Consider the following 22,900-nt stretch of genomic DNA (forward strand, 5'->3'; position numbering starts at 1 on the left):
TTAAAAAAAAAAAAAAATGAAAAATGCAAGGAAAATGCCAATTTTAGCCAAATGCACACTACTGCTCGTATATATCGGACTGTGCAACTTTGCCTTACGAATTTTTATACGCCATACAAAATCGAGGTTTAAAAAGCTGCAAAATTGATTCATTATACATAATTTAAACCATGGCCTTGGAGTATATGTGCAGAAATAGTATTGCATTTGGAAACTTTGGAGTATTTACTGCTATGGATACTCAAGTGGAAGATAAGGAAATTGTGGTAATAATGTTTGCCATTGCTGTAAATGATGTGGAATTGGATATCTATTAAATGATTTGCTCTCACTACTATCCGCCACCCTGCCTGCCTGCCTGCCTGCTTGCCTACTTTTTTAGAATTTTCAATACTTACTGATTTCTTATTTGAACTGATACAAGAAAAATTGAAGACTTTTTGCAGTAATTACAAAATTTAAACAGTGGTTGTTACATTATTTAAGATTTATATATACCAGTAGATGGTAATTCCTGTTCTTATAGATACATGAACAAAATTTAAGTGTTGATTTTTATACATTTCTATGCTCTGTTAATAATTTTTGGTAATATATGGAACGTAAGTATTACAGAATGAATATAAAAAACAAAAGCTTAAAGTTTTAAATAAGAATTCTTTTAATATTAACAGTATACTCAAATAACATTATGTTGAAAGGAATTCATTTTATTATCTTTTTATATCAACTATACTGTTAACATTAATGATAATTTGTTATAAAAATTAATAAATGCAAATCATTTATTTCTTATATACATATTTTTAAGCTTAGTATTATTTTATGCTAGCTAATAAATTTGATCTGCGTGCGGTATTTTGAAACAGAGCTCTAATTAACTGTTTAACTTGGGATGCTGTAAATTCTCGTGCAAGTGGTCCTTTACCGTTGTTCCATCTAACTTCAATTTCTTTCAATGATGCACCCAATACTTCAATTAGCTCTAAAAATTTGTCCCATTTTCTAACATGTTGATGAATTTTCTGAAGATCCTGAAACCACAATATTATTCTTGATATTATTGACATGACGTAATATCATTCCAATTTAATTTTACAGGAGCTCCACTTTACGAAATTCCTAATGAAATAGTATTTTAATAAATTAATTTTAATGTAACTTTTTTATATAAATTGATCTATAATAAAAGTTTTTAGTATATTAAAACATATATCTTTTCGGCATAAACTCACCGGAAATATTTGTGGTGCACGTTTAACGATCATATTAAATAATGTTACTAATTCGGTTGCAACATCATCAAATACTGGGAAATATAATACACGAAAGAAATATAAACTGACCAACAGCTCTACAATAAATATTCACAGGTAACACATCTAGCAAAACAGTTTTCAATAATTCCAGCTGTCTAATGCACTGTCTTACTGCACGCTCAGTGCTAGGATGTAATTCTGACGTTCGACTCAATGCTGATAAACCTTATTTTGGAATTTAAATTATTCATTACTTATACAAAAATAGTAGGTATTATATACCATGATGTACAAAAAAATTTTTAATATTAACCAGATTCTTTGAGAATATCGAAAATGATATTCCGCTGATACTTCATATGCTCTAAAAAACACGATGATCCGACATCTCTTAATATTAATACTTGATCCGCAAAAGTTAAATTAAGATGATGTAAGGATTCTGGTAATTTGTCTCTATATTCGTGCCCCAAAGTGAGAAGATGATGCGCGAGATACATACAGTTGTTATGAAACATAGCTAAATAAAAAAAATGCATAGGAATAATATTAAAATAAGTTTCATTTTCATTTATTTGCGATGCCCATTAAGTTATTAGTTTCTCACCAACTTGTTGTGGTATAGTTTCTAAAAACTTTTGATGATGTTCAGGTACTAATCCTGCATACATTTCGAAAATATTTCTACATGTGTAAAATAACTGAATCGCGCAAGAATCCGAACTGTTACAAGCTTCATCCAAGATATTTTTCACAAGATCTAACGTTTCTTTTGCACTCTTGCTAAAAATTATTATATTTGCAATATAAGTTCCTTTTTTAACTTAATTCAAAATTTTTTGAGTAGTACCTTATCTGACATTTAGGAAGCTGAAATGTATTATAACTTAATTTTTCATCCGCCTTTATTTCATTGTAATCATCTGCATTTGCTTGAAATTCAAATGTCTTCTAAAATGTTAAGAGGAAATTCAAGTTACATCACATACATTTTCTAACATTGTTATGTATTAAATGAACTTGCCTGTGGTTCATATGTAATGCAATCATGTAAATCTTTCTTCATAATACTTCGCGCTTTTGCTAATAAATCCTGGCAAATTTTTTTTATAAATACCTTATCGATATTCTTCGTATATTCCGATAAAAAAAGCTGTTCGTTTGTAATAAAGCCTAAAACATTAAATATCCATTGTTATAATTGTACTTAACTACAAAAAAATAAACAATCTTACAGATTTCCTACCGATTTTGACTAAGAAGTATTGAAAATCATTGATTGCTTGAACAATGGGTGTAAAGTTTTTTAAGTCAGCGCTTGATGTTGGTGTAATTCGTGAAATACAATCATTCGTCAATGATGTTGTCAATCGTTCAAGCAAATGAGGCTGTATTTCTTTTAGGAATGTTTTGTCCTCATATATTGTAAATTTAAAATGCTGATGAAGAAATTTAAATAACAGTTCCAAATTGTAGAGCACGCTTTTATAACTGGGCGATTTATTTTTGTTCAATATTTCAACAGAGAAAATTTTCTCATCGATTACATATACGGAACAATCGTCATTAATAATTGGACTAATCATGTAATCCATAAGTGTTGTTGAGAATGTATGTAAATTACTTGAAAGGTTATCGATTCGGTGCAAACCCTGAATTAAATCCTCCATGTCATCAAATTCATTTTTTACGCTCAACGTGATGACTTTTGCATCCTCGTCACCAATGCCGGTCCAACAAATTCGTTCGTACAATAACGATGTAGTATCGGATAAAAAAGATGTATAAAGATTTAAATATTCTTCCTCGATTGCTGTGTAAATATCGAGATCGCGTAAATCAGTCTGTGGATTGTGTAAAATGGCTTGTATGCGACATAATATTTCAGCTGCGTCTACGTATCGTTTTTCTTCTTGACAATTTTTTACAGAATTTATGTATTCATGTAGAGTTAATAGTTGATTAGAGATCTGTAGCATAATGTTTGATTCTTTTAATGCTTGAGAAAGATTTTCTAATTCTTTTGTGGAACCAGATAATTCTATTTTGACCTAGAATGAATAATATAGTATAATGAAACTATATATATATCTTTTAAGATTAAACTTATTAAACATACTTGATCATCTATTCTTTTTTGCAATGCGTTCATCTCCTCAAGTAATTTTTCTCCTTTTGATACCAAATGTTGATCTCTTGTGAGTTTTGACGTAAACTCAACGTAGTTATCATCCATAAAATCTTTGACATCATATTTTAATTTTACTATTTCTTTCTGTATTTCTGATATTTTTTCATGTAAATTAAGTTTCTCTAACTTTCCTAATTGGACAAACAAAAAACAAGTTCAAGATTTTTAAAGAACATATATATTTCTTATTTTAGCAATGCAAAAGAACAGACACTTTTACTTGAAATTTGTCGTAGTTAATTACATATTTCAATTACTAATGTTGATTATATTTAAGTATTTTAATTTGCATACATACCTGCTGTAATCAATACATCAGTTAAAAATGATGTCATTTTGGCGGGATTTGTATATATTTATCACAATTAAGAATCAATTAATTGTTCTACTACTAACGTAATATTAGATATAATCATCTTACGCTTATATAGTAATATTTATACAATAATAAAAGGTAAAAAATGGAATAACCTACACTATAACGATTTATATTGTATCACAGGTTAACGTAGCAGCTGGCAGTTAGTTTGTCAAAGCGACATCTGTTACCGTTAAGTAGCGCCACCATACAATTATCGCCGGCTTTCGTCTTTTGAAAGCTCGAGAAAGTAGTAAACTGTAAAAACTTCTCATTTATGATAAAAACAAAACATTATTTATATTTTAAAGATTTTTGTCATTAGTTTTATAAATATTAATGTAAAATGTTCTACAAAATATTCTAGTTTACATACTGTTTTAAAATGTTTTATATGCTCCGAAAACTATATCCTATTTGTGAGATATTTTACTTGTCAAGCTTTGAACTATTTAAAGATATAAATAAGCTATTAATATTATAAAAATTATGTAGATATTAGAAATATTATTTATAGATATAAATCAGTGTATTTAAATACCTAAGATAATAAGATAATATATGAATATGTTATATTTTTTTTTCTTTTACATAAATTATTTAAATGCATTCAAATTAGTAACTTCGTGCAATTCAAAATTTATATAAAATAAAGTAATATAATTGGTATAATGAATCCAGAGATATCCTAAAGTCGTGACGTTCAAGAGACGAAGACAGGTTTTCCAAGAAGGAACTCACCTGTTTCACAACCTGCGTGACGTATATACCGCACCGTGTCACGTGACAAGCTTTACCTTTCAACGTAGTAAGTGGTAGTAGTAACAATACTATAGTGTTTTATGGTAGGCACGGTAGTAAGCCCGGGGAACGACGCGAGGTAAGGCGCGACCACTAGAAAGACGACAGGAATATAATAAGTCAAGAATCAGTAAAACCGCGCCCAACGTAACGCCAGGTGGCTATTGCGCTTCAACGAAACCACGTTCTATAGCTTACGTTTGTTTATCCGTTAAGAATATGCTATAGATCATACAAAATTATTTGATACCATCGAATGATTGTTTCTTCGAATACAAAAAAGTTTGAGAATACCTAGTGTGTATTGTTAGTAAAGTGATATATCAGAACAATTTAGCGGTGAACAGATTTTCTTGTCGTTTTGAACGGATGCGTGAAAATGAACGGCGTCTTTTGGATCGTTGTTGGCGAAAGGTTTTACAACGGGAGAGTAACGGCAGCGGTGCAACCGAGTCGCCACAGTCGAGCTGCGATCTCTCGCGCGTGAAGGAGTACATCGAGAGGAAAGGTTAATGCTCGAATTTAAAATACAGTGCGTCTTTGCGTTTGCGTGGTGGTTTTGGTATTATCGCGTGTAAAATCGATCTCGATCATGATTTATGGGTTCCAATTGAGAATGTCAAAGGAACTCTGTGTTTCAAATTAATCGAATAAAATTTTCAATATCGAAACGTACAATGGAATTGTAATAAGAGACCCCTAAATAGTGAAAGAACAATGTGTAATGAAATGTGATTGATCTGACAAATTGTTACAATTTCTTCGTCCGATAGGAAATTTATGTGCAAATACTGTGCGATTCTATGAATATTGAGAATGACATATTTATAGTAATCAATATCGCATCGGTGTAATGACACGTTTGGTGAAAGTATAGATTCGATCACGCATTATGGATCGAATCATCGTGTGACGCATCCTAGTATCGCGATAAATAACGAAGATTTCTAAATCGAGGACTGTGATACCTAGAAAAACTTGATGTATTATTTTATCTGTAAATAAATATCGTAATCTTCCTAAAAGCCGGCGCATGCTGATCTGTCAAAATGTTGCAACAAGTGTCATTGAAATATAACAGAGCTTCTGAACGAAACATCAAAAATATAAAAAATCAGAATGTACTATCGTTCCTAAAATTAGTGATTAATGTTCTACATAAACTTTGATTTCATTAAAGTGTTAATATAATAAAATCCGTCTGACAAAAGTTACATTAGACATAAAAAGTTAAGAGTGTGTACAACAAAATGCGCGTCCTGTGTTTGTTAATAACTTTTCTGACTGTTTATGGACAGTCAGAGAAAGGGTTCGACCAATCATCTATTTATTATACCGAGCCGACTTTCATCAACGTCAGTAATAATTCCAATGGTGGTCTCACGGAGTTGCACGGTAGTCATATTGTTCGGGGCCAACGATTATTGGAAAGATCGAAGAGCCCTTATCTGGTGCGGGAAGATTTGTTCGTGGAACGCGAGAGCGAGCTCGTGATAGAACCAGGAGTAGAGATCCGGTTTGGTCCCATGGTCGGAATCACGGTTCGTGGTATGATAATTGCAAAGGTAATACTGTAGAAAAGTGAAACTATATTTATTCTTCAAAATAGTATGAAAAATATGTTTGATGGTAGGGAAATGTTCATACTTACCGATTTGGTGATTTTTTGTATAAAAGTTACCGACGGAGGAGAACAAACTTTCGATGAAAATAATAGAAAATGGAAGTAAACTTTATCGGTTAACTTGACTTAACAAATTACAGAAATTGCAGGAAAATTAATTTATCAGGAATAAAAATGCTGTGTATGAATATATGTATGTGTGGATATGGTTGCACTGAATGAACGTGACTCATCTGGACGTACGATTGGGCACGTGTTTCTATGGAACATGAAGTGACGGGGGGTAATAATTCAAATTCCCAGAAAGTTTTACAATTACGTTTCCAGTTGGATTTCACAATAAGTAAGGAAGTCTGTTTTTATTTCTGCAAACTTATTGATGTAATTAATACCGTGTTACTCAATGATATATTTTACGAATTTTATACTTTTTTGTCCAAACGATAAATGTATCGCTCCATAGAATCGATATTATTATGGCGCTGATAAGCGATAAGAAACTATATCTACATTTTTGTTACATTACAGTTTCATCGATTCAGGACCGTAGTAAAATACAATTGGAAGTTCTGACTGTTAAAGAAAGACGTTAATTGCATCTGTCTTGAATAATTAAAAATCAACAATTAATTAATGTTCTGTTTAAGAATTGTTTTAACAGTTAAAATATTTGAATTATTTACGTGTTATTTTGATATATAGTTCTTATAATAAATTTTATTTAGTTATCAATGGTGGATATTTATATAGGCGGTGAAGGCAGTTACCTCGGGCCCCTGCACTATAATAAAAATATGTTCCAAAAATGTATACTCAAAAGTTCCGTATATGTAATTGAAAAGAATGTTATTTTAATACTTTAAAGGATGATTGTTTAATCTTCATTAAAAAAAACATGGATTTTCTGCTAATCGTGAAATTAATTTCGCATGGGAATAAAAATATATATACTGTACGTATTATTTTATATTATATTTTGATATAAAACAGGCTTTAGAAGCCTAAACTCACCATTATTATTAATTATAAATTAATATTAAACTTCATTACAGATATGGTTGATCTTCATCATCTTTACATTATGACATTTCATCACGAATGCAACACTATATTATAGAAGGAGTTTCTAATAATTAATCAAAAGTATCTTTAACGAGGGTATTCCAATTTTTCCTTTAAAGAGCGTATTATCCCTCCCCTGTGCGCAGTGAAATTTTATCCTCTAGAAATGCGTTCCCGAGGTAACTCTATATACGTTGTATACGCTTTAAATCTGTCTTTCCGGTACAATTAGAATCCGCCTGGCTCTCGAATGTACCCTGAGGATCGGTTTGCCTCTCGTTACGCGCTAGTTAGTCCCGCTTCGTCCGAACGCGCTTCTTTCGACTCCCTTCCGGAAGAGCAACGGTTGCCGGTGGAAGGTTTCACGATTTACAAATAACAAGAAATAATTAACTTCGTAACTGTTTCTCGTTCCACGGAACAGAATTGAAAGTAAAGCCGAAGTTGCGGAATCGATAGGATCGTGGAAAGGAACACGGCAAGGAATCGGCCGCGAGAGGAAAGTACGAAAAAAGAGGATTCGAGCGATGGAGTCTCTATCAAAGGGCGCTGAATGACCGGAAATTCCAGAAACACGCAAGCTGAGCTGATTGTTACTTTATTCGCATCACGTAGCTGTTGTGCTGTAGCTGTGGCGATCGTGCTGTTCGTACGTTGCGTATATACGTAAAGTATTCGAGCTGTTGTCTAGAATGGATATTATTAATATCCCGGTAATCGTGAAGTAAATATACCTTTCTAACGAAACAGATTTCTTTTTAATCTCATTGTATCTTATCTTCTTTACAATTTCGGTTTTTTCTTTTCTTTTTCCTTTCCTTTTCAAGGAAGATAAGAGCACAGGTAGGACTTGAGGATGATTTGGGTTAGGTTCGGGTTTGGTTTAAAACCGTGTAAATTAGTTCTACGAATTACACCTTTAATTTGTTATTTATTTCTTTGTATTCTGATTTCTTCGAAATTCTATTTATTTCCATTTTTGTTTGATCATATATCCCATTTGTTTATCTATGTCATGTCTATGAGACATGGTGGAAATTGAGAAATCAGTTTCGTTTACGATTCCAGTAACTTTGGAAATATCGGTTTTATTTCAGTTCGGTATCGGTTACGGTTACGGTCACGGTCCTAGTTAGCACTTATGTATTGCATTCATATATTCTCATATCGGTTCTATATCAATTGTTAAATTAATTTTCCACTTGACTTTGCAAAACCGTAAATTGTTGAAAAATTATAGACTCGGTATCTTCACAGATTTTTGTTCTTTATAATTGTTATAAAGAAATAACGGTTAAATAAAGAAATAACCATCATCGATGATGATGTCCCACGATGTGAAAACGCACAGCACACTTATAACTAGTTCAATCTCCTTTAATTTGCATTCCAATACAATCGTTACGTGCGCAGCTCTTAGCTTGGAGTAATTACCAATTACCAAATCTCACCAGAGATAATTGCTGTTAGTATCGGGACCTTGGCCTTAAGGGTTTTATATTGGTCGTCCTATTGGTGCATTCTGTATTAAGGATATACTTATCTAACTTAAATCGAGAATAAGAACACGAAGTTGCATACACCTTGCTCAAAATGTTGTGCCTTACAATAGAGGATTCGATTTGGTATACTATTCTCCACTGTTCTACTATTGTAAAATTGCTTTTCTAATTTTAAATTATTTTCTAGGACGGTTAAATTTACTCGAAAACGAATAGAACTAAGGAAATACGAACAATGGAACAAAAGTTAAAGTCACAGGCCGAACGAGTTCGCGATTGTTCAAGAGATCAACAGTCGACACGACGCACTCCCGTGCACAAGATAATTCCATGTTTCAGCACTCTTCGCTGATCAGTATTCGCTGAAGTCGAGTCACCGGCAACCACGACACATCTTATACAAGAACGAGGGTGAAATATTGAACCAATGATACTCCCATGGACAAATCGAAGGTCCCTAGCGAGGTCTAGTAGTCGAACGCACTGTGCTTTATCTGGTAGAAGAAGTTAATTGAGGTCTGATGAGGTCTGATGGCAAACGGTATGATACGTTATGGTCATCTGTACTACAGGGCCTATATCCTGGCCGAGTATGGACAGGTACCCAGGTAGACTAGGGCTACGGAACTTTGCCTTGACACCACCGCTAAGGCTGATGACGTAAATACCAACGAACTTGTGGCATGTCTCAGGTAGACAGCGATTGAAGAAGGTTTGGAAATCGAATCGAGAGTGGCTCAAGAGAGCAAGGAGCTATCAAGTGCACGAGAGTATGTTATGCAGGGAGTCGGTTCTCTTGAGCAATCGTGAAATGATAATTGAAAAAATAATTAGCGGAGAAGAGAATACTTATCATTTAATACCTGATATTCGTTGATGATCACCGTTCACCTCTTTCGCATATTTTAGAGTCAAAATTTCGATTAAAATTTCCATCAGTCCGAGCTGAAATCGAATTGACAAATGAGCTACATTTTCACTGCTCAGCCTTTATATAATTAGCTGCTGTCTGGCGAACCTTACGACAACGTGGCTGAAAAGTTCCGATCATTGCCGATTTCAATAATAATAGCTTTTTTACTATATTAGCAAGAGATTTATTAGCTTTTTCACTTTTAAAAATGTTATTTATATACTACAATATTATTTAACAACGTCGATAGTTTTATATTTTCAGAAGTTTTACATCCCGAGAAATTGCTTACTATTTTTAACGCTCGCGTGACCAACATCTGATAGGCATTTAAAGGCTTGAAGGTGGAGCTATTCACCGGTGATACCGATAGGGAGAACCCCATTGGGGTTGAAAGAAAATGAGTGGAAGTAATCCATTTAAATAGGGGATTTCTAATTGTCGCGTTTCCGCGAGGGCAGTTGGCGAAAGTGGCCGAGAAGAAGGCAACTAATGACTCGATTAAAGAACGGGACACGAAGAGCCGCTCACAGTGTAAAAAACATGAACGAGTGAATCAGCTCTACACTGCTCCGCCTCCACCGTGTGGTGCGTCTTAGGTCACGGATCAAACAGCGGTTCTTGGCCTGAACTGTTAACCCCCGACCTCACTAATCCTCTTATGCTCGTGCTCTGACGAGATCTTCCCTTCACCTTCGTGATTAATTCTTGAAAGAATGAACCTTTATTTATAGACCACGAAGGCTATAAAGATAGTTCGAAAATAAAAAGGATTGCTTGTGGTTTGGGAATTTGATATTTAATACCGAATGTCGAGTGTTTAGAATTGAACGAATATATAGAATATATAGAATATTCGAACATTAGAGTGTCGTTTTCTAAGTACCAAATGGCAAACGTTAACAACCGAATATTAAATTCCGAAAATTAAATACTGAACTTTTGAGGAGCAATCTTGAGCACCAATACCGTATAAGAAGTTCCAAATGTCAGATGTATATATTATTGTTAATTTTTTATTTAAGGGGCAGCCACAAGCGCCAATTATATTAACTGCGGCAGAAACGAATAATCAGATTCATCCTGTCGAATCACCGCTTCTGATACGTCTGGTCGATGGACCAACTCCACTTGAAGGTAGATTGGAACTTTTCCATAGTAACGATTGGAGAGCTGTTTGCACGAATTCGCGAAAGTAAGTTCTCATTTTTTAAAAAACAAAGCTCTTTTTTTTAAATAATTTTAACACTTTGATATGTTAATGTATAGTTGGACTCGGGCCGATCTGGAAACAGCATGCAGGCAGCTCGGTTTCCAGGGTGGAAGATGGTGGTCGTGGATGGATCGACAATGGCCTGCAAAACCACGATTGCTTTACGAGCAACCGGGTTGTAGAGGCACGGAATCCTCTTTAACAAGCTGCGAGAAATGGTCTGAAAGGCAACTTGGTGGTGGCGTCTGTGGTAAAGTTTTAATTAAACTTATAGATGTATATGCCTGTAAAAGATAAAGGATACAGTACGATTTTAGATTATCATCCTGATCTTGGAATATCGTGTTTACCCCGTCACGATGGTGCCACAAAAGCAATTAAACATTGGCGAGGCATTCGTTTCGAAGATGCATTGTATAGTCGACCACTGATTCAAGAAAATACACTTTACATACGAAGATCAAAGTCAATTTTACAAAACGTTATAATAGAGTAAGCATTTCTATTAAATATTTAAAACCGGTGTTGTGTTTCAAGAATAGAAGCTAATGGAAAGTTTTTGGTAATTTTGTTTTCTTTTAAAAGACATGCAGGAACAGGTCGGGAATATAATGTTACCTCTGCGATCGATATCGAGGGTGTTCCACCGCAAATGGAATCGATTTCTGTTCTGCATGCAGCCTTTACAGGTATTAATGTTACCACACCAGACGCTCCTATTATAATCAACAATAGTACCATTCAAAACAATAGGGGTAAGTTTCATTCTAGTATCATTGATCGAATAATCGAGTAAAATTTTTTTTTGTACAGGTAGTACTTCAATATTATTCCATTGTTAAATTACAGGATATGGGATTTACGTAAACAGTTCATCTGGAATGACACATATTAATGATTGTAATGTATTAGATAACGGGGCTGATGGAATTAAATATGTTCATTTTGATGAACGACCTGATGATAAATTGGATCGTACAGAGGTGTTTGATTTATGCACGTTTCCAACTACGGCCAGTCAAACCTTTCCTGTTATAATATCTATGGAACAGAGTAAATATACACCTAATACGAAACGATGTCCACAAGTAAATGAGATTATAAGTTATTTCATAAGTAATCATCTCAACTGAAATAGAATGTAATGTCCAATATATCATTTTAGCATATTTTTACGAGACAAGGGCATGTGTTAACTATTCATTTTTTGCAAATGAAGACTGACATAAATAACAGTGCAACGATAGAAGTGTTTGATGGAATAGGCGAAACGGAAAAGATGTTAGCTAGAGTAAAAGTCAAAAATGACTCGTTACCACAAAGTGTTACGACGAGTCGACAGAATTTGTATGTAAAATTTATCGCTGAACCACGCACGAACACAATCGTTTTTGTGCGACTGTCTTCGAGCTATAGTAAGTCCTTAATGAAGTTGAGGATTTTACTGAACTTCTTAAAATTTAATGCTATGAAGTATAATTTAAAATTAATATAAGGGTATTTAATTATAAATATTTCTATTTCTATAAATCATTAACAATTGTTTTGAAATAGTAATAGCAGTATTTGTAATACTTCGATTCTCTTTTCTAAGTTAAAGAAATTGATCTACTTATTTATATCTGGTAACTGTATTAAGAATACTATTTGTTTTTTACTCTAGAGAAAGCTTACGATCTGAATGTGACTGGAAGCGTCATAGCGAGTAACAATGGGAGAGGAATTGCAGTAGAGAAACTACGGTCAGCTCTACACGTTCATGAAACTTCCGTATCCAGCAATAAACACTTAGCTGGTGTGCATGTATTGGGTGGAGCTGCGGATGTGAATATTACGAGTAGTCGTATATCTTTTAATTCAGGGGACGGCGTGAACATCACTCATACGGGAGGAAATCGTAATGTGTCTCGGACAAGTATTTCCTCTAATCAGGGTTATGGTTTTGCAGTATGGTTGAATGACAGCACAACTATCGAATATGTTTATTTTAATCAGACTACTGTAGTTGAATACTCACAAATATTTCGGAACAAAGATATTGGCATCCTAGTAAGTGCACATTATACGAATAAATAAATTAGTAGAAATCGTTTGCTTTAAAACTAACTATACTTTATTAAATTTTTTTTACCTAACACTCTAACATACATTTGCACTTGTTTTTTGTCAAATTAGATATAAGTAAAGCTAAATTAATCTGTATCGTTATAAATCTAGATATGTTAACTTGTTGATGTTTACATTATCTGCAGATTGGCAATGCAACTGGCACTTCGTATGTGAATGTGACGGGTAATTGGTTGAATAATAGCGCCGAGACTGCGGTGCAAGTGGAGTCTAGTTGGAAACAGGATACAGGATTGTTAAGACTCCAAATTGGTCACAATTCTTTCGTACAAAATACAAAGTTGGCGATCAAATTGAGTCCTGCTCTTAATTTAAAAGCAACAATAGAATACAATCATTTTAGAGAACAATCTAATGGCTGTATATTAATCAGGAATCCTCTCTATGAAGAATTTAATATTTTGCCTGTGGATATTATTATTAGACATAACGAATTTTATAATAATCGTGGAACCTTTGTAGTCAGTATTGGTCTTTCACCGTATAGTGACGTTCAGACATTATTATTCACCAGAAATTTCTTACGTGATAATCGTGTTCGAGAAATGTTTGATCGTAGCACTGCTATGAGATCCAGATTAATTCCGCGTTCTAGAGTCGCGGCTATAGTTGTTGTTTCATCAAGCAATGTTGAAGTTTTTCGTAATATTTTACATAATCCTGAATCACGATACGAAATTGGCTCCCACTTGGAGGATCAGAGTAAAATTATTAATTGTACTTACAATTGGCTTGGATTTACTGAAGAAAATAATATATTTGAGAGATTGTTTCATAGGTTGTATTATTTAATTGTATAATTATTTTATAAATTTTATAATAAACAATGTTTTTAATATATTATTTTATTTCAGGAAAGACAGATACAATCTAGCCAAAATTCAGTATTTGCCGTATTTGTTGCACAGTAGCAATCCAGGAGCCAACACGATCATTTCAAATCCAACATTTGTACCACCATTCGTTACAACTGGTACAAATTTAGTTGGCGGTGAAGTCGATGGCCAGGAATCATTAAATGCTGGAGAATACATGGTCGAGAGAGATATTAATATACGTCCGGGTGGAAAATTGATTCTCCATCCTGGAGTTAGTTTACGTTTTCCACCAGCCGTAGGAATGATGGTCGCTGGAACATTAGATGCTCGTGGAAAAAGACCAAGTGATATTTTATTTACTTTGAAAGAAGAACTTCTCATGGATTCAGGTAACGAAACTCTTATGAATGAAGGGCTCAGTGAAATAAATGAAATGGACCTTATGCCTGTAAGGCTCCTTGGAGGAAAAACTAATCTTGAAGGAAGACTACAGGTAAAAATAACTTATTTAAAATTTGTGTACATTAAAAAATAAAATATACGAATTTTTAACGTCTATTCAACAGGTAAAAGTAGGTGAAAAATGGGGAACAGTTTGTAATTACGGTTGGACAATTCAGGATGCAGCCCTTGTCTGTCATCAATTAGGTTTCACTTTAGACCCTGATAATTGGCTTATGGAACGATCGCAAATTCCAAACGCTGGTATCAATGAAGATATTGTTTTAAGTAACGTTAGGTGCACTGAATATGATAACGATATATCGAAGTGTAAAGCAGAAACAGAGCAGAATTTTGAGAATTCTTGCACTCACGAGAACGACGTGGGCGTTAGATGTTCAGAAGCTGCGTGGGCAGGTCTTCGACTAGGGCCGTTGGCTTTAAGAAGCGATCTACAGTTTGTAACGATAGAAAAAGCAGGTTTACTTGATTACACCACAAATTCTTTTAAACCAGGTAATATTTTATATCATAAACATTAAGAAGATCTATATATAAAATATAAAAATTGCTTAAATTTTTATAGCTCTTCAAATTGATTTTTCAAGACACTCACTGGACAGTGTTAGAATAATTGATAATTTACAAGATGGTTTAGGAATCTTATACTCAGACATATACTCTGTAAATGCTGTTAATACAGTCAGAAATAGTGATTTCTCACAAAATGGAGGCAGTGGAATCAGTTTCAAACAATTAGGAATGAAAATTATTAATTCTCGAATTGAAAATAATAAAGTTGCAGGGATAAGGCACAATCCTGCTCTTTCTGCAGTTCAACAAAGAGAATTTGCAGGATGGTTTTTGCGTGTACCAGATTTAATTGATTCCTCATATAATCCAGTAGTTATACCAGATTATATGCAAGACGTTGAATTAGCAAATGAAGAAACTAAGTATATGATAACGATTAAAGTTACCGGTGATCCTATTCGAAAACGTATTCTTATTAAAGTAAGTACATTAATAGAGATAGCTGTTCTTTTCGTTAAAAATTTTTCTTCTAAAAGATAATGTTACTTTTTTTAATTTTACAGTGTACACCGGGCTACGTTATCGGTATTCAACTTCTAAATCCTATTGAAAATCGTAGTACAGAGCAGATTATCTTACATGACTCGCAATATGTTTATCCTAGTCAGGAAATTTGGCACTTGAAACGTGATTTAGCAATATTTCCTGTAACATCAACTTCTTTTGCTGTAATTTTAGAATATGACAGTGGCTCAAACGCACTTGGAGGCGCTGTTATTGTTATCACAGCTCTGCAAGCTCCAATACAGGTATGGGGATTAAAATAACAAACATTTATGATATTTAAAAGCTATATAATATTTTATTTAAAGGATACACGAAGGAAAATTTCAAAAGGCCCTATTCCAACATTGGAGGTAACTAAAACTAAAATCAAGAATAATAAGAAAGGTATACTTGCGTCTTTTTATAATCGGTATCTGGACGAAATTGGTGACCATTTTCTTCGAAAAGCAAATGAAACTATACAACTGGTTGCTTGTGAAGTTTCTCATAATCAAGAAGAAGCTATTTACATACATTCTCCTCATTGGAACATTTTTCAAACTAATATGTCTGAGATTGCAATTCATATTAATGACAGTTTAATTACGGACAATGGTAAAGGAATATATCAATTCAGTCGTGATGCAAGACATTCGAATAATCTTTTTCATTGGATAATGCAAGATAGTACAATTGAAAGAAATAAAAGAGGAGGTTTTGAAGTACTTTTGCCTGATGTATGGCAATATAATGAGAATTTCACGCATACTTTATACTTTGGAAATAATACATGGCGAAACAACGAGCAATTTGGCTTCATAATTGATGGACACTACACTACTTTGAATATTTCTCATAATCGATTTGAGGGAAATCAATGTAAAACCGGTTTGATTTCCATTCGAGGAATGGAAAAGAAAATGCAAATTAATAATAATTATATAGAGAGTAATACTGGGATATACATGGTAGAATTCAAGGCAGATAGTCAGTCTGAAATTTTGGGAAATGTCGACGCTCGTTTCTATAATAATGAGGTCAAGCGAAATAGTTATGATCTAGCTGCTATGGGACCCCGTCGTATTGACGATAGTCCTAGCTATGTTGTTGGTTTTCATGGTATACAAAAAGTTCAGATAAACAGAAATTTATTCGGTGATAATTCCTTGGATTATGAATTATTGGCTGGCATTAGGACAGCTAAAATCAATAATGAAGTCGATGTTACAGAAAATTGGTGGGGAACTACCAATGATACTGAAATACGGTAACTAATTTATGAAATATTTACATAATAAATATATTTATTCTAAATGTTATATATTATTATGTATTTATAGGCAAAGTATTTTTGATTTTGATGACTGGAATAATCATGCAGTTGCAAATTACCGACCTTTCTTAACCAGTGATACTTTTGATTCTTCAGTATCTGCATCCTGGCAGATTGGAAAAGAGATAGATCTAGATAATTTAGGTGGACGTATAATAGAAAATCTATCCATCTATGCTAGAGACAAACCCTACTTTGTAAGATCGGACATCACAATTATGCCTGAAGCCACATTACATATTTATCCGGATGTTGTTATGGAATTTGCTCCCAATGTTGGAATTCTTGTTCTTGGCACACTGAAAGCTGTAGGTGCGCCCGATCATGAAATTATAATGAAACCAATGGAACGTAAAAATGTTAACGAATCTACAAATGAGAAATTAAGAAGAAGTGGAAATATTGTTTCTGTATCGGAGGAAACTATACGTCTTTGTAAAGATGGACGATGTTCCTCTTTATATAATGAAGGCAAGGCCTTAATTAACACATGTAGTGATACAACAAATTACTATTAAAAAAATACTATTAGGACATTTATTTTAGATATTTAGATTTTATCACAGATATTTATTTATATTCTTGCAGGATTTTTGGAATTCTTCAATAAAACAACTTTACAGTGGATCCCTTTATGTGATACTAGGTTTACTGAAAGAAATGCACAAGTAGCCTGTCGACAATTGGGTCACGATTCACTTAATGTCTACGTATCCTATGATAGAAGATACGAGCTTCATCCTGGTTCTTTAATACGCGTTTGGTCATGGCCTGAACCACTGCAGGTACGTATAAATTTTAAATACTTTAAACTCATCCATTGTATTAGTTCAAATGCACCAAATATTTAAATTTCCACTACATTTCAGTGCAGTGGAAAAGAGGAAAAATTGGAAGACTGCCAAATTAGACTAAATGGCCAGTTATACGGCCATCGACATGAATGCCCATGGGACAGTCAATTCGTTTTTATAAGTTGTGGAAAACGGAATTTAGATGATGCTCATGATTATTGGGGTGGAATAAGAATTGCAAATAGTGAATTTGAACATCATTTGTATGAACATCGTATTCACGATGTTGTGACTCACGAAACACTAAGACGTGTTGAATCTATATTAAAATATATCAATATAATTGGTGCTGGTATTTTGCACTTTGAAAAATCAGCTGCTTTACAAACAATTATGAAATCCCCAACGATAACACATGTTAACATAACTCGCAGTGCTTATCACGGTATTAACGTGATATCACCAACTCATACGGTTCGTATCAAATTATGACATTCTTTTATAACTAATCAGATTTGTTATTTGTTAATTCACTTACTGGTTTGTTTGTTAATCCATAGGTCGAATTACTATTTAACACAATCGATAACATACTTGGAAATGGCGTGAACGTACTTTCAATAACTGGAGAAGGTCGGGAGGCAGATGAAAGTTCATTTACTCCAATTAAAGATCTTAGTATTCCTTATCATTTATTCAGCATGATCGATATTTGTGATACTACTAAAGAAATTACATTGGAAGAGCGAGTTATAGTTTATTATAAATATGACAATCATCCCGTGAATTGTGTTAAGATTTTTCGCAGTGTTTATAGAGCAAAACCTTTCGGATTTAGGTTTGCATTTTTGCCAGTATGTTATCAATCGTCCTTTTCATTTTTGATTACATAATTATAATTTACAATTTTGTAGGCTTTTGCAATTTAATTTATTTAACTCTACTGGAAAATTTGGTCGAACTGATAGCATTACTTTATATGATGGAGACATTTACAACATCACTGCCAAAAGCATAGGTCACTTAGAAGCTAATAGTCTCGATGAGAAAAAATTATTTAAAACTCAAGGACCAAGTCTTAGTGTAAGCCTATTTGCTAATGGTGCAAGCAATGTACATGGATTTATTGCAGAAGTAGTTACTCTACCAATTTCTGCCATTGGATTCAGTAAGGAATATGAATACATAACTGGGATACTAAATATTGATGTTATATTACGTATTATATTTTCTTTGTTTGCATAGATCGTGATGTGCAACATAATATTTCTTATTCTGTGATATCTAACTGCCGTGAAGGCGCAATTAAATATGCTAGTGCTGGCGAAGTCAATGCTATAATGACTCTTGAACGTAATCAATTCATAAATAATTGCGAGAAACTTTATGGTAATTTTTCAACCTGCAAGTCCGCTGTATGGTTAGATATTCAAAATACTCAGTCTTTATATTTTAGAGTAAGCATTTTTATATTTATTAAAATATTCTTTAATTACTTGTAATTTCTTTTATTTATGTGTTGAACATTTTAGAATAACGCTGTTCGAAAAAATCAAGGTGGTCTTTCGATTCGAGCTGATTCCAGAGGTTCAGCAACGTCTTTGGAAGGATGGATCCACAATAACGTTTTTGCAGAAAATTTTAATAAACCTGCTTTGTACGTACAAAAGCATATCTATAATTTTTTAAATTAGAGTGACTCCAATGTTATTCAACTTCGTTACAGATATGTGGAAGGGCGACAAAGCAGTCCTTATCAAGAAGTTACTATATTCAGAAATTATTTTACAAAAAACAATGCTCCTTATGACAATAATATTGTTTTAAAACAAGTAGTCAGTAATATGACTCTAAATTATTTGCATGGCAATCTTGGTGCGCATCTTTTGGAAATCTCCGGATTCGAAGGAGTTCGTTTACCTATCTATCAAAGCACATCTCATAATGGCTTCTATAAGTATATATTTTTTTACTGGCATTTAATATAAAAAATTTCATTTATAAATTTTACGAAAAATTATTTCAGAAATTATGCAGTAGATCGTAATGGTCGCAGCACAGTAGTTGCTGGTACTCCTGGTCAACAATATGTGGATAACGTTTTCTTCAATCCAGATAATGATTATGAAATGCTTACAACAAATAGATCACAGTATGTGTAACTTTATACTTATTAACATAATCTATTACATTAAATATTAATAACATAATTTAATTTTTAATTGTACAGGCAAATAGAAATGTGGAGATCTCACATAGATGCACGACACAATTGGTGGGGATATAACGAAACGTTAGCTGTTGCTGGTAGGATTAGAGATAGAGGAGATTCTCCAGAATTGCTACAAGTTGATTATCAACCTTTCCACATGAGTAACAAGTCTGTCTTAAATGGTAAATGTCCACCAGCGTGGGATCTGGTGGGCGACACATGCTATATATACATTGGTGCTCCTATGGATTTTTATAGTGCTCGAGATTTTTGCAGAGTAAATGATTGATTATTTACTTCTTAATATATATATAGTTATTTTATTTATAAACTTATTTCATAAAATTTGTCTCTATATTCTTAGTCTGTAAACGCGTCTATGCCATTTATCATGGGCAACTATTTGGAGCTTTGGCAATTTTTACGGAAACAACAGATACGATACGATTATTCTGATCGTGCTTGGGTGCAACAGTTAGATCGCGTGGATCAATGCACAACTTTCACGTATCAAACTATTGAAGTTGACTACTGTGCTCAGCCAAGTCCCTTTATTTGTGAAATCGGTATGTTTTGTGATAGTTATTGTGATTCTTAGAAGATGATAAAGGATATATTTTTTATTCTAGATCCTAGAGTAGATATTGATCCATTATCTTGGAGGAAGGATATAGTTGCAGTGGCTGTGTTAGTGTCAGCCGGTGTAGCTCTTGCATTATTAACAGCCGCTATTGCACTTTGGGCGTCTAAATCAAAAAGAAGAAATCTCGAAAGATTAGAAAGACGGAATTCAATCCGACAATCTTTGCATTCTTTACGATCAGTTGGCTCCACCTCTGGATTTACTGAACTTGCATACCGACGCAAACCTATTGCGGTACATTTTTTTTTAACAATATTAATAGTATATTTCAGATAATTTTTCTATTTCAATCATTGTATCATTATCATTGCGGAAATATTATTTTCAGACAAAACACTCTACAGATACTTTAAATTCAAAGTCCCTAGATTACAGGAGAATGTTAAATGGTGGAAGTATAGATTCAATGGACAAATCTCAATTAAATTCGTCTATGGAAGATAATCAAAGTTATGATGTCTACGAAGCACATAATCCAAGATATTCTCCGAGTACCAGCGACTTCAAGAGCACTGCCCAGAAATATGGTGCTCCGCAAAGTGGGGATAATCCAGTATTTGATTTAACTTATCGTAATGAAGGTTTTAGAAATCATTCTACGTTTACCTCGAGAAGCACCAACGATTGGCCCATAGAATCCACTACAGAAACAACCACTGATGAAACTCCAGCTGTTGATGCCACTAATGAGAGTTCTTATCTTAATAATACCTCTACACTTCCACTGAATTCCAGTCTTGCCTTAACTGATTCAATTAGCGAATTAAAACGTGACATTGAAGTATCAGCATCTTACAGTCCAATGGATTATGACTCGAAACGTAATTATGATAATACGATATTGACACCAAGTCAGGTATCAGAACCTGTTCCAGAGTATGCTCCGAATTTTAATCCTCCAATACCGCCTCACCCTTATCATTATCACGAAGACAGACCTAGGAGTGAGGCATTATTAGAAACTAACTTGGATACTGGAGAAGAGAAACCTTTACGTTCAAAAAGCGAGACTTTATTAGAGACTAATTTAGATGTATTTTTGGCAAATGAGCCTACAGAATTAACGCAACTTTCGTCTGGAGCACGAAGCAAAAGTCAACCTTTGGAAACCGCAATGTAAATTGTTAAAAAGGAGTAGAATAACTTTTGTACATGTAAAAAGTAATTTCCAGAAGTGATTAGTGGTGAACTAATTTTTATTATGCAATTTATGAAGCAATGACTTTTAGGTGGAAAAAATTTCGATAATCGTTATTCAGCCCACCGAATTTAACACATAAGCTGCTGAAACTCAAGAAGAACAATGAATTATCGTTATTTTTTTACGCAATATGTCTAACATCTTCTTGTAGTTGTTTAAAGTTGAGATCTCAGTATTCGGTTGGCTCTTAGTACAGTAGGATTTAACGAAGTTTGAATTACTTCAGTTCATTAAAAGAACTTTTTTTACGTTTTATATAAAATGCACTTGCGCACAATTCCAAGTTGTACCTAATTATATAGTACGTAGTATATTTACTAATATATCAAATATAGTAGATAAATTTTTTATAATGTATTGTGTACAGTGAGCGTTTGATACAACGATGCGAATAACAGTTCGCTATTAGGATAATGTGAAAAGTCATTTACACGTCCAAGAAACGTACATAAAGAACAATTAGCATAATTTTTCTGTTAGAGATTTTTAAGTTATCAAATAATTAAAATACAACAGATCGAAAATGTGACGTAAAAATAACAAACATAAAAACATGTCACAAATATATGGTACTTCACTGCCAAACATGCTAAGAAATATACATTATTATACTAGCACAGTGAGATGAACTCGCGTGTCCACGTTGTGATAGATAACTCATTTGAGTATAAATTACATTTTAGTCTCGTTAGTGTATTCATGGTTCTCATCACGTAAGCAAATTATATATTATTAAAGAATAGTACATCCATATATGTGTATGTGCGTACGCGTCCGTGTGTCCCTGTGTGTATGTGCGCGCGTGTGTATGTAGGTATATATAACACATGCATATAAATGTATATATATGCACATACACAACATTTGATTCAGCATGCAAGAAATTTAATAGAAATAGTTTTCTTTATAATAGGTGATCTCACCAAGCGCCTACATAAAAATTGTACACTATTAAGTGTATTATCGCAACAGATTATCCGTGCGTATGTGTAAGTTTGTTATAACGACAGTGCCTTACTAGGCATGCAATATATACATATTTATATATATGTATAAATATAGGCATCAAAGGATGTCTTTCAGCAAATCAACTTAAGACATTTTGTTCATACTTTTTATATTGTTAATATAAGAGAATCATAGAGATTTACGTAAAATTTATTAGTGAATAATAACTCGACAAACAAAAATGTACTATGTTAATATATTCTTCCAAACAGGGAAGACCGAAAAATATCTAAGAGAACAAGAATAGACGTTGATTTTTATACAAAATATTTTTCAGGACATAATTATGTATTCGTTAAAATTTTGAAGTATACGTAACT

The 22,900-nt window shown here is 33.3% G+C and overlaps 2 protein-coding genes across 2 annotated transcripts; one reads left to right on the plus strand and one right to left on the minus strand.

The window, feature by feature from the left end:
- Positions 1 to 736: 736 nt before the first annotated feature.
- Zw10 (Zeste-white 10 kinetochore protein) lies at positions 737 to 3,785 on the minus strand. Its single transcript, XM_017910366.1, is given in 10 exon segments — positions 737 to 1,034; positions 1,236 to 1,335; positions 1,337 to 1,484; positions 1,573 to 1,779; positions 1,867 to 2,042; positions 2,110 to 2,210; positions 2,284 to 2,432; positions 2,506 to 3,310; positions 3,379 to 3,581; positions 3,749 to 3,785. Coding segments are annotated over 10 exon segments (2,142 nt in total). The 3' UTR covers positions 737 to 818.
- Positions 3,786 to 5,759: 1,974 nt separating this feature from the next.
- Positions 5,760 to 21,688, plus strand: bark (C-type lectin domain-containing protein bark beetle). The gene is made up of 27 exons (XM_017910357.1): positions 5,760 to 6,174; positions 10,736 to 10,905; positions 10,980 to 11,173; positions 11,241 to 11,415; positions 11,509 to 11,678; positions 11,773 to 12,011; positions 12,089 to 12,338; positions 12,587 to 12,972; positions 13,176 to 13,828; positions 13,905 to 14,361; positions 14,435 to 14,825; positions 14,896 to 15,323; positions 15,407 to 15,652; positions 15,716 to 16,656; positions 16,730 to 17,193; positions 17,311 to 17,507; positions 17,592 to 17,990; positions 18,077 to 18,354; positions 18,431 to 18,684; positions 18,762 to 18,973; positions 19,049 to 19,173; positions 19,243 to 19,473; positions 19,543 to 19,668; positions 19,747 to 20,005; positions 20,093 to 20,294; positions 20,358 to 20,605; positions 20,700 to 21,688. Exons 1-27 carry the CDS (start codon positions 5,860 to 5,862, stop codon positions 21,489 to 21,491), a joined length of 8,802 nt encoding a protein of 2,933 aa, XP_017765846.1. The 5' UTR covers positions 5,760 to 5,859; the 3' UTR covers positions 21,492 to 21,688.
- The last annotated feature ends 1,212 nt before the right edge of the window (positions 21,689 to 22,900 follow it).

Source organism: Eufriesea mexicana, unplaced genomic scaffold, assembly GCF_001483705.2.
Source record: "Eufriesea mexicana isolate 0111107269 unplaced genomic scaffold, ASM148370v2 scaffold100, whole genome shotgun sequence".
Classification (NCBI taxonomy): Eukaryota; Metazoa; Arthropoda; class Insecta; order Hymenoptera; family Apidae; genus Eufriesea; species Eufriesea mexicana.